At 43.6% G+C, this 13,269-nt stretch overlaps 1 protein-coding gene across 1 annotated transcript in view; it reads right to left on the bottom strand.

The window, feature by feature from the left end:
• pde10a (phosphodiesterase 10A) overlaps positions 1-13,269 on the bottom strand; it is a 414,859-nt gene that overhangs the window by 107,684 nt on the left and 293,906 nt on the right. The window contains exon 14 of the mRNA XM_041207024.1: positions 6,501-6,643. Coding sequence (XP_041062958.1) covers positions 6,501-6,643 — 143 coding nt within the window. The remainder of the gene's footprint in view (positions 1-6,500; positions 6,644-13,269) is intronic.

Below are 13,269 nucleotides of genomic sequence, written 5' to 3'. Positions count from 1 at the left end.
CAGAATTTTTTTTAAGTTGTGAAACTTGTTGATGTTCAGAGAGACTTAGATGTACAGTCTATATTCTCTGGTGCTTAGAAGAATGAGAGGTTATCCCATTGAAACATTCAAGATTATGAAGGGGGTTGACAGGATAGACACTGAAAGGTTGTTTGCCTTGGCTGTGGAACATAAAGCAAGGGGGCCACAGTTTCTGGATCGGGGTGGGGGGGGGGATCATTTAGGACTGAGATGAGGAGAAATCTCCTCACTCAAAGGGTTGCGAACCCTTGGAATTCTCAAATTCAGAAGTTTGGGTAGATATATTTTTGGTCTCTCAGGGAGAGGGAGCAGGCAGCAAAATGGAGCTAAAGACCAGTATTAACCATGATAATATTAAATGATGGAGCAGCCTCGATGGGTTGTATGGCCTTCTCCTGCTCTTATTTCTTATGTTCTTTTGCAGGCTGATCATGATCTCAAATTTCACTGCAGCAGTTGGGAAGGCAATATGCCACAAAAGCTGCATCATCAGCAAACAGAAGTTCATGTTTCAGAACAGGTTTCACTTTGGACCTTGCTCTCAATCTGGACAGGTTGAATAATCTTCCATCTGGTCTTCTGCTTAATAATACTTCTCCTTCTCTGCAATGTTTGTCTCAGAAAGCATAAAAGAGGAGTCAGGAGAGAAGGTGCGAAACAGCACTGGTGTATGGCCACGAGACTGCTTCACCCCACTCAGGAAATGAGTCAGAAGTCATTCCATTATAGGTTGATTCTTCCTTTTATTTCACAGTGGAAAGGTTTCATGATCTGGTGTAGTCTTGGTGGGCAACCAATATTTTGAAGAAGGGAGAATCGAGTATCTTTGATAACCAGTTAATAGATTTTGGTTGGGTCTACAAAAGCAACATGTAGTGGCTTCTGCTGTCCTCTGCACTTTTCCCTGTCAATTCACCAATTCTCCATCCATGCTAATATATTATCCCCAATCCTATGAGCCCTATTTTGTATAATAAACTCTTGTGTGGCTCCTTGCAAAAACTTTTTGAAAGTACAAATTCACTGGTTCCCTGCTATCCACCCTGCTAGTTAAAGCATCCCAAATAATACCCTACTTGAAAAGTCTCACATAATTTATGTTCAACAATGTTCACATACACTCATTTGATATAAATTGTGCTCAAAAGCAATCATTGAACATCATTTGACATCAATTGCGCTCAATTCCAGCAGTAGTACTGAAGACTTGTGCTTCAGAACTTGCTGCGCCCCTAGCTAAACTGTTCCAGTATAGCTACAACACTGGCATCTACTGGGCAATGTGGAAAATTACCCAGATATGCCCTGTACACAAAAAGCAGGACAAATGCAACCTGGCCAATTACTACCTCATCAGTCTACTTTCCATCATCAGTAAAGTGAGGGAAGGGGTCATCAACAGTGCTATCAAGCAGCACTTGCTTAGCAATAACCTGCTCACTGATGTTCGGTTTGGGTACTGCCAGGGTCACTCAGCTCCTGACCTCATTAAAGCCTTGGTGTGAATATGGATAAAAGGGCTGAACTCCAGGGGTGATGTTAGAGTGACTGCCCTTCACATTAAGGTAGCATTTGATCGAGTGTGGCATCAAGGAGCCCTAGCAAAACTGGAGTTAATGGGAATTGGGGGACAAACTCTCCGCTGCTTGGAGTCATACATAGCACAAAGGAAGATGGTTGTGGTTGTTGGAGGTCAATCACCTCAGTTCCAGGACATCACTGCAGGAGTTCCTCAGAATAGTGTCACAGGACCAGCCATCTTCAGGTGCTTCATCAATGATCTTCCTTCCATCACAAGGTCAGGAGTGGGATGTTCATTGATGATTGCACAATATCGGCCCTATTCTCAACTCCTCAGATACTGAAGAGATCCATGATCAAATGCAGCAAGATCTGAACAATATCCAGGATCGGGCTGACAAGTGGCACGTAACATTCGTGCCATACATGTGCCAGATAATGATCGTCTCCAACAAGAGCTACACAGCTTGACATTCAATGGAATTACCATTACCGAATGCTCCACTATCAACATCCTGGGAGTTACCATTGGCCAGAAACTGAACTGGAATAGTCATTTAAATACTGTGGCTACAAGTGTAGATCAGAGGTTAGGAATCTTGCAGTGAGTAATGCATCCCTGACTCCCCAAAGCCTGTCCACCATCTACAAGGCACAAGTCGGGAGTGTGATGAAATACTCTCCACTTGCGTGGATGAATACAGTTCCAACAATACTCAAGAAGCTTCACATCATCCTAAACAAAGCAGCCCACTTGACTGGCACTCCCTCCACCACCAATCCACAGTGGCATTAGTGTGTACCATCTACAAGATGCACTGGAGTTCACCAAGGCTCCTTAGACAGCACCATCCAAACCTACGACCACTACCATCTAGAAGGACAAGAGCAACAGACACATGGGAACACCACCGCCTGGAATTTCCCCTCCAAGCCACTCACCATCCTGACTTGGAAATATATCACCATTCCTTCACTGTCGCTGGATCAAAATCCTGGAACTCCCTCCATAGCAGCACTGTGGGTGTAGCTACACCACATGGACTGCAGTGGTTCAAGAGGGCAGCTCACCACCACCTTCTCAAGGGCAATTAGGGATGGGCAATAAATGCTGGCCTAGCCAGCAATGCCCAAATCCCATGAATGAATAAATGAAAAAAGACAATCATTTACCTATCAGTTGAAATCAATTGCACTTTAAACCACTGTAACTGACATCAATATCATCAATTGCTCCAAGCCACAGCACTCAAACATTTGCAATTCAGAGCATCACTTGAGCATTCGGACACCAAAGTGATCATCGAATTTAATTTCCATATTTCTGAATTTTTATAGCTTCAAAGATCCTAAAACTGAGCTAACTTTAGAAAAAACAGACTCTGTTTTGATGGGGTACTTTTATTTTTCTCTTCATAAGCTATAACCCATGCAGCACAACACTGTCCACCACGCCCATCCAGGTTGTAGCAGTTCTCTCCCCATCAACACCCCACCCCAAGCAATTTTCACCCTCACCAGTCTCTCGAGCAATTTTCTTCCACCAACTGTCCCCACCCCACCGCAGAGCAATTTTCTTCGGTACCTGTGCCCCCCCCACCTCAAACTTTCAAAAGTCAAACTTTTCAGGTAGGGTGAGCCAACATAAGGCCAACATAAGTCATAAGACCAAAAGCAAGGTCAAAGAGATTAAATGGGTTTTAAAGATTCAAGGAAAATCACGGATCACTTTCCCCATAGTGTGGGCTTCTGACTCCTATTTAACACTAACGTTGGGATCCTGAAGCCTGTGGGAAAAATCCTGGCCTGGTTGTCTCATAGGGCGGGATTTTCTGGTGCTGCCAGTGGCGAAACGACAGGACTGGAAAATCCTGAAAGGTCTTTCAGCCCTTTGCATTTACCTTGATAAGTGTAAAAATCCAATCAGACAAAAACACTCTATTTTGCCCCCACACCTCCCAGATTTCAGCAGCTCTCTCCTTCACTTCCCCACCCTCTCTATCTCTCCTCTCATCTCTCACCCCCCACATCTCGCCTCTTTCTCATCCTCCTCCCCTTCCCCTCCTTCTCCTGCTTTCCCCTTCCTCTCCTCCCCCTCCTTTCCCCTTCTCCTCACCTTCCCCTCCTCCTTTCATTTCCCCTCCTCCTCCCCCCTTTTTCCCTCCTTTCCCCCTCCCCTCCTTCTCGCACCTTTCCCGTCCTCCTCCCCCACTTCAGCACCCCGTACCCCCAATTGGAGATCTCAGCTTACAGGGCCGGCTGTAAACTGGAAGTGACATATTCTGGCCAGTTAAAGAGAAAGTATAGACCCTGAGACTAAAATGAATTAAGAACTGATGGGTGGTGGTGCTCTAAAGCATGTAATGTATAGCGGAACAGCTTTTTGGATTAACTGAAAAACTGAATAAATTCAGATATTATTTAAGCGATTAATTTCATTGTATTTTTCAATGCAATGTTGCTGAGTGCATTGGATAGCTTTAAGTGTGCTGGTTCATTTTGAGTGCACTGGATTGAGCGCACTATCAAATTTGATGTCAAATTCATTCCAAATTAGAACTTTTGATATCAAATTGTAATTGAGCGCATTGAGCACATATGAATGCAAAAATGTCAATACTTTTGTGTAGGGTGGATTTATCAACCACGTTTCTCTTTCATAAATCCCTGTTGACACTACATAATCATGTTATGATTCTCTAAATGCCCTATTATTAGATTCCTAATAATAGATTTTCCCTGATACTGATGTCAGGCTAACTGGCCTATAGTTCCCTGTTTTTTCTCTAACTTTTTTCTTGAATAGTGGGATTACATTTGTTAGCTTTCAATCCATGGGGACTATGCTTGCTTGGAGCGTAAACACTGGCCCAGACTGAGGGGGTCAAAACATCTGTTTCTGTGTAACTTCTATGTATGCAAGTTCACTGGTTCACCTAAGGTATACAAAAGTTCAGCTCACTTTCAATAGCACTGACGATGTGGAATTCATTTTCTTCAATGAAAATGTGTCAGTCCTCAAATCTATATAGAGCATTGCTGCTTTCTACAGTCCTTTTTTTATAGATTAACTTAATGTTATAGCTACAGTTATTGGGGTAAATGCTTTGTTGATTGCTGTGTTTTTCTCTAGTTTTCACAGTGAACCATGTTCCTCCAAACTCATACACACATACTACCGTTTAAACTGATAAGAATATTATCACTGTGCGAAGGGTATTTGGCCAAAAAAAAGTATTTATTGTCCAAGCGGCCTTTTAATATACAAATGCATCATACCCACTGTAGCAGGAATTAGCATATTGCAGCATTTTATCCTCAGAAATCCTCAGTAAAAGCAAAGTCAGGGGTGCAGATTCAAATGGTACCTGAGGTTGAATCATACTTCCACATCTTCCAGAGCAACCAATTATACAGTAACATTGGATAAAATACAGAAGCAGGACCTTCCAGTAATTTTAGCTAGTTGAATGCTATTTGGCGAGAAGGGCTCTACAAGAGGGATTCTGACAAAGACTGCAATTTTGTGTTTTGATCCCAGTAACTGTTAGGAATCTTGATATAGCTTCTCATAATTCTGAAGTCTAGGTTGTGGTTTTCCTTCATGTGTTTCTTTTCAACATTTGACCTCTGATTTTACATTACTCCCTGAATTGTGTTTTGTGAAGACTGCCAAATTGTAAGCAGGGCTCCATGACAAACGGTAGAGGATGCAAGTGACTTAAACAAGTTCTGGTAGTTTCAAAAAAGAAACTTCATTTTTATTATAAAACATCCACCCTCATGCCTCTACTATCCAATTTACCAGCTTCCTTCTACAGAAGACAACACCTCCCCTGCAAACTGGTAGTAAAGGAACTCATATCCCATTCTCAACATATTGAAGATCTTTACATGTTAATGAAATAACCTAAGACCGTTTTAAAAATTACATGATAATGAAATAACCTAAGATCTTTTTAAAAATTACACAAATAAGTAGTTCCAAAAGCAAATAACTTTCCTTTACAATGCCCCCTTTCTACATTATCAGTGGTACGTTAATTATATTAAATACACAGGTGATGGCCATTGTTTAATTAAGTACTTAGTGCCCTTAGGAAGAGAGATTCTATCATCTGATTTATTAATTTGTTAATTTGTCTGTTTTGTACTTTATGGTACCAAAAAAGTATCAAGAGATATTGCTGGGACGGTGGGTTGAGAGGGAGGAAGCAGATATGAGTAATGCTTCTAATTCTGTAAATAAATCCATTATCAAGAAAAGTGTTAATGCCTCGTTTCATACTTCACCAATTGGCTTTGGATTCATTTAACAAACATTACTGTATTGCTGAAAAAAGAAACATGCTGTTGAAGCTTTTTGTCTTGCATGCACCAGGATAGATGCAAGAATGCCAAATTTCAAAGGGAGCAACAATTTATACTGCATGAGAAAAGGTTGGTTGGTAAGTGGACTCTAATTGGTTAAGGCCCTGCTATGGAGAATACACCAAGGAACAATTGTCTTGCATGCTTTTCTAAATTAATAAAAGGCACAATGCCTGGCCATGTTCCTTTTTCCTGTAGAGACGAGGTTCCTATGTATGAATATATAAAGCTTCTAGCAAGAGTAAGTGAGCTAAGTTGTGAGTCTGACTGCAAATCTTAATTTGATTGTTAGTGCAATTCTTAGCAAGAGCTGTCCAATCATGGAATTACATCTAACGTTAGATGTTATGTTCTAATTTTTTGCAAGCATGAGTATGGTCATTACTCTGCCTTTTGCAAACAGCTGAAAGGTCAAGCTGTTTGATACCATCTGCCAGTCTTTTGAACGTAGGGCCTACATTCTTGGCATTGCAATGGCACTGAAATTCATATACACATTACTGATTTGTGTGGTAGACAGTGAACATTACTGTCACTCTTAGAAGGCATAATCTGCTATCCCAGGTATTGAATTAAAGTTCACTTACTGTTCAAGTTCTTTGCAAAGGGATTTGGGAAGTGTAGATCTCATAAGGCCCTGCCATTCATCAGTCGTGCAAATGCTATGATAAGCCAACTTCTCCATTGTGACCCGATAAATACACTCTGACTGTTGTATTCTGTGGTACATCTGATAAACAAATGAAGCAGGGAAAATGAAAAAAATGTCACACACACATATATATTTCATAATGTACCAATTATATCAGTCAAGTCACACACAAAGCACAATACTTCTCAAGCACCTGGTGATTCTTCCACCTCACTTTGCTAAAGTAATCAAAATGTGCAAACTTAGTTAATATAATTATGAACATTAACTGTGGTTTTATGCAGATTAGCAAGAATTCCTCTATATCTCAACCTGGCATGGTGTGACATGCAGTGACCTAATGCTATTACTTAACATATCTGCTGATTAATATCACAAAATTAAATTTAGGTTAGGGAAAAAAATCCAACTGATCACTTTCCACTTATGAGCTAATCAATAAACATACATGATTGTGCAATAAGAAAATGCCTACCTATATGGATGAGAAGATACCAGGTTGATACAGGGAATCTATTATACAGGAACTTTTAAAATCTGCGATCTTCTGCAAATTCTGCCAAAATTTTCAATTACGAATCAATTTTATAGATAAAATGGACAAGGAAAAAGTAAGTACATTTTGAAATAGTTGGCTAGCATGTCAGAATATAAGTCTAGAACAAGGTTTTATAATGCTCTGTTCAGGTCACATTTGGAGCACTAGGTGAAATTTAAAAAGGGACACTTCAAAAGGGATATGTGACACTGAAGAAGATAACCAAGAGAAAAGATTAGAGAAGCTAAAGGTCAAGGAAAGCTTCACAGCGGCCTAGAGAAAGGGTTACACATGGGCAGAGAGAGAGAAAGAGACAGACAGAGAAAGAGAGAGAGAGAGAGACAGAGCTACACACTGGTGGTGTGGGGGAAGGGGAAGCAAGAGAGAGTGGGAGAGAGAATACTCATAGGGAGAGCGCGCGCTACGAGCTGAGTGACAGAGAGAGACAGAGAGGGAGATGCGCTGAATGAGCAAGTAGGGGGTGCAATGTGCCAAGCGAGCAGGGGAGTGACCACGCTCAATGAGCGGTGGGGGAATGTCACAGCAAGCAAGTGAGCAGGTGGGAGCAACACACCAAGCAAGTGAGTGGGGTGGGGGGTGTGGGGGCGGAACACATTGAGTGAGTGAGTAGGGGGCACAGATGCCAAGCAAGTGAGCAGGGGGAGCATAGAGTGGTGGGGGGAGATGTGCCAAGCACAAGGGGGGGAGGGGCGGCACGCTAGTGAGCAAGTGGGGGAGAAGAAGTGCCAAACGAGCAGCGGGGGAGACGCACCAATTGCGACAGAGGACAAAGCTCTGAGCACAAGTAGAGAGAGAGCCACACACTGAGCGAGGGGGAGTGGGTGAGCTAACAATGAGCGAGAGAGAGATATACATCGACCAAGAGAGCTACCCACTGAGCAGGAGAAAGCGCTACACACTGAGCAGGAGAAAGAGCTACATACCAACAGGGAAAAAGAGCACTACATATCAACTGGGAGAAAGAGCTACGTAGCAACTGAGAGAGACAGTTAGGCACCTAGCAAAGAAAGAACTACACACACTGATTAGAGAGGGAGTTACACACTGACTGAGAGGGAGACAGTGCTACACAGTGATTAGCAAAGAGGGCGACACAAGAGTGGTAACGAGGAGAGTGCAGTGTGACTAGAGTGTAAAAGTTAGGAATTTGATAAGAGTGGGAATTCAGTTCATAGTGGAGTAGGAAGTGCTGTTTTTGCCTCCAATATTTGTACTACTTTATGTGAGCTTGAGGCTGTAAGTATTTTCAATTTTTGTCCAGGTTTTAGAGCCTAAAGTTAGAACCCAGAAAAAAACAAAAATCCTTACAATGAACTTATAAGTGGATACGAATAACAAGAATAATCTAGACCAAGATTTGGCAGAGCAGTTTGTGTGTCTGGATTGCAGTGTGTGGAAATTTGTGGGCCACGAGGATGTCCCAAGTGCACCTGCAGTCAATGTCTTGAATCTTCCCAGTTCAGTCAATGAGCTGGAGTATGAATTGGGGACACACTGACACACAAGTGAGAGTGCAGTATGTGGACAGTTTGCTCCAGACTTTGGTCACACCTCATAGAAGTGCAGATTCAGACTGAAAATGTGCAGAGTTAGAACCCAGATTTAGAAAAGAGAATGGGAACCACAGAAACTGATCCGACCCAACAGATACAATGTACTTGCTACAACGTACTTGTTACTAGTGAGTATAAGTATAAAAACTATCAGAATCTACCAAAATGCTGCCTTGGAGCGGGATGCTGTCCAAAAAGGGGGTGCAGGATGAAGGGTAAAATAACGTAATTTTACGTAGTAACGTAAAATAACGCACTGACCTATACCTCGCGGAGGCTGAGCGTCTACTCGCAGACACTTCCTCCTACCTCTCTCTGGACCATGACCCCACCACTGAACATCAAGCTATTGTTTCCAGGACTGTCACTGACCTCATCTCCTCTGGAGATCTTCCTCCCACAGCGTCCAACCTGATAGTCGCCCAACCTCGGACGGCCCGCTTCTACCTCCTACCCAAAATCCACAAACAGAACTGTCCCAGCAGACCGATCGTGTCAGCCTGTTCCTGCCCCACGGAACTCATTTCTCGTTATCTTGACTCCCTTCTCTCTCCCCTTGTCCAGTCCCTTCCCACTTACATCTGTGATTCCTCTGACACCTTACGTCACATCAACAATTTCCAGTTCCCTGGCCCCAACCGCTTCCTCTTCACCATGGACATCCAATCCGTCTACACCTCCATCCCCCACCAGGATGGTCTGAGGGCCCTTAGCTTCTTCCTCAAACAGAGGCCCAAACAATCCCCATCCACCACTACTCTCCTCCGTCTGGCTGAACTTGTTCTCACACTGAACAATTTCTCCTTCAACTCCTCTCACTTCCTCCAAATAAAAGGTGTGGCTATGGGTACCCGCATAGGCCACAGCTATGCCTGTCTCTTTATGGGGTATGTGGAACATTCCTTGTTCCAGTCCTACTCCGGCCCCCTCCCACAACTCTTTCTCCGGTACATCGATGATTACTTCGGTGCTGCTTCATGTTCTCGTCGGGACCTGGAAAATTTATTAATTTTGCTTCCAATCTCCACCCCTCCATCATTTTCACACGGTCCATCTCTGACACTTCCCTTCCCTTCCTTGACCTCTCTATCTCAATTTCTGGTGATAGACTGTCCACCAATATCCATTACAAGCCTACCGACTCCCACAGCTACCTCGACTACAGCTCCTCACACCCCGCTTCCTGTAAGGACTCCATCCCATTCTCTCAGTTCCTTCACCTCCGTCGCATCTGTTCTGATGATGCTACCTTCAAAAACCGTTCCTCTGAATTGTCCTCCTTCTTCTTAACCGAGGTTTTCCACCCACGGTCGTTGACAGAGCCATCAACCATGTCCGGCCCATCTCCCGCGCAACCGCCCTCACGCCTTCTCCTCCCTCCCAGAAACATGATAGGGTCCCCCTTGTCCTCACTTATCACCCCACCAGCCTCCGCATTCAAAGGATCATCCTCCTCCATTTCCGCCAACTCCAGCATGATGCCACCACCAAACACATCTTCCCTTCAACCCCCCCTGGCGGTATTCCGTAGGGATCGTTCCCTCCGGGACACCCTGGTCCACTCCTCCATCACCCCCTACTCCTCAACCCCCACCTATGGCACCTCCCCATGCCCACGCAAAAGATGCAACACGTGCCCCTTCACTTCCTCTCTCCTCACCGTCTAAGGGCACAAACACTCCTTTCAAGTGAAGCAACATTTCACTTGCATTTCCCCTAACTTAGTCTACTGATTCATTGCTCCCAATGCGGTCTCCTCTACATTGGAGAGACCAAACGTAAACTGGGCGACCGCTTTGCAGAACACCTGCGGTCTGCCGGAGGAAAGACTCAAACCTCCCTGTCACTTGCCATTTTAACACTCCACCCTGCTCTCTTGCCCACGTCTGTCCTTGGCTTGCTGTATTGTTCCAGTGAAGCCCAACGCAAACTGGAGGAACAGCACCTCATCTGCCAACTAGGCACTTTACAGCCTTCTGGACTGAATATTGAATTCAACAACTTTAGATCTTGAACTCCCGCCTCCATCCCCACCCCTTTTCGCTTCTTCCCCCTTCGTTTTGTTTTTTCCAATAATTTATATAGATTTTTCTTTTCCCACCTATTTCCATTATTTTTAAATCTACACCTTTTATGCCCTGTTAGTCTTTCCACCCCAGCCCCACTAGAGCTGTACCTTGTGTGTCCTGCCATCCATTCTTAATTAGCACAGTCGTTTAGATAATATCACCACCTTCAACACCTCTTTGTTCTTTTGTCTGTGACATCTTTTGATTATCTGCTCCTATCACTACTTGCTTGTCTCTACAACCACACCCACTCCCTCACTTCTCTCCCCCCACCCCCCCACCTTAAACCAGCTTATATTTCACCTCTCTCCTAATATTACTCTGTTCTGATGAAGGGTCACGAGGACTCAAAACGTCAACTCTCTTCTTCTCCGCCGATGCTGCCAGACCTGCTGAGTTTTTCCAGGTAATTCTGTTTCTGTTTTGGTAAAATAATGTGGCTGTTTTGTTGGGTTGGTGGGGGGGGTGGAGTTCAGTAATTAGGGGGAAACAAGTAGTATCCTTCATAAGCAGGATTGAGAGTTCCACATGACATGCTGCCTTACTGGATCCAGGATGGGGGCATCTCGAATCGGCTTCAAACAATACTAGAAAGGGGGGGAGCGAGGATCAGGTCAATATGATCAATTTTGGGAACAACAACATAAGGAAGAGCAGACAAGAGCTCCTGCCTCCATTACTGAGATATGACTACAAGATGGTCAGGATTGGGAACTAAATACAACCGGCTTTAAGATATAAGGAAAGATAGGGAAAACAATAGGGTGGGAGGAATAGCCTTAAGGATGTTAAGGATGGGATCACTTCCATGATGACAGGATATAATGAGAGATAAGGGGGTAGTGGAGACATTTTAGGTTGGATTAAGAAATAGAAAATGAATACCCTGGGAGTAATTGTGAAGTGATAGATGTATAAATGCAGAGATCAAACATGCATGCAGCGAAAGGCAGAGCAGTTTTAATGGGGATCTCAAACTCCACATAGGAGGTCTTGTGGCTCAATAGGTAGCACCCATGCCGCTGAGGTAGAAACTCTGGGCTCAAGGCCCATTCCAGGACTTGTTGGCTACAGAAGGCGCATTCATGATGCAGTTCAAGCAATGTGATAGTCAGCCTGCTAATCCTTTGAATACTTTCCCACTATTTGCTAAAGGGGAAAAAGTATTTGCAAAGATAACAGAAAATTTCATATTGTTTTAGATAAACAGCTGTTCACATAATTAGAGAAGTAATTAATTTCTTGCCTTTGCCCAGGATAGCTTTCTACATTGTGCCAGCTGTGGCTCAGTTGGTAGAACTTTCACTTCTGAATCAAAAGGTTGTGGGTCCAAGTCCCACTCTGGGATTTGAGAACAGCTGTTATGATCAGGATGGAGTGTTGCACTGTAAGTGTAAATGTTTAATTCACTCACCAAAATGGCCATTGTTTACTTCTGCTACTGCTAGACCCAGAATAAAAGAGATTTTAACCAGGCTTCTTTCAATAAACTCAAGAATAATTGATTTTTGTTTCATACTAGCTTGCTTTTAAAAACAGGTTGCAAAGCCTGTTAACATACAATTTGTAATCCAGAAGTGTAATGATTTGCCCCTTTTAAAATCCCAACACACAAATTCACACACAAAAACAAAGAACAAAATAAATAAGGTCTCTGCAGTGGTTGGTGTAAGGGAGCACTATGAAAAAGGATAAAGTTCAAAATGGTCTTGATGCTGTCAATTTGGTGCTCTTGCATGCGAAGATGGGGCGCTGGTCACAGTAGTTGTCTGGAAGTCCTTTCCAAAGGATCTTCGGTGAAACATTGTCTTTGTTAACTCTTGCTTGTTGCAACTTGACAGACTTTCAAATACCAATGAGTTATCCAAGATGAGAATTTTCTGGCTGAAGGCGAACACCCACTCTGGACTGCAGCTAATACAGACTGAGGGAGAGGAGCAATCTTCCTCCACAGTTTGCTCCAAGGCACACACTGCATCGTGTAGGATTAGTTGAGCCCCAACACACAGGGTTACCAAATGTCTCCCAGGGCTTCACTGAGCCCCCAACCCAGCTCCTCAGAGCTAACAGCAGCACTTTCCTTAACTTAGCTGGGACTTCTGCCTGTGCTTCTATCTGTGACATTTGCAGACTGGCTCTCCGAAGCTGATTGCCTCAAACTGATCACCTCTTGGTAGTTTAATCTCTTTTCCCAAAACCGCATTGCTCAGGATTTCGGAGACTGCTTGCAAGCATCTAACTGTCGGCACACTTTCAGCTTTTTACTAGGCTGCTAGCTTCACCAAGCTGGCGCTGCCCCTGAATTTCTCTGAGCTCTAATCTTAGCATATGAATTCAGAGCAGGAGTGGGCCACTTGGCCCCTCAAGCCTGCTCCGCCATTCAATAAGATCATGGCTGATCTGATTGTAACCTCAACCCCACATTCTTGCCTCCCCCGATTACTTTTCACCCCCTTGTTAATCAAGAATCTATCTAGTTCTGCCTTAAAAATACTCAAAGACTCTGCTTACACTGCCTTTTGA

This window comes from Carcharodon carcharias, chromosome 2 (assembly GCF_017639515.1).
Source record: "Carcharodon carcharias isolate sCarCar2 chromosome 2, sCarCar2.pri, whole genome shotgun sequence".
In the NCBI taxonomy this organism is placed as follows: Eukaryota; Metazoa; Chordata; class Chondrichthyes; order Lamniformes; family Lamnidae; genus Carcharodon; species Carcharodon carcharias.
The sequence above is the reverse complement of the archived record's forward strand: the minus strand, read 5'-3'. Positions and strand labels throughout refer to the sequence as shown.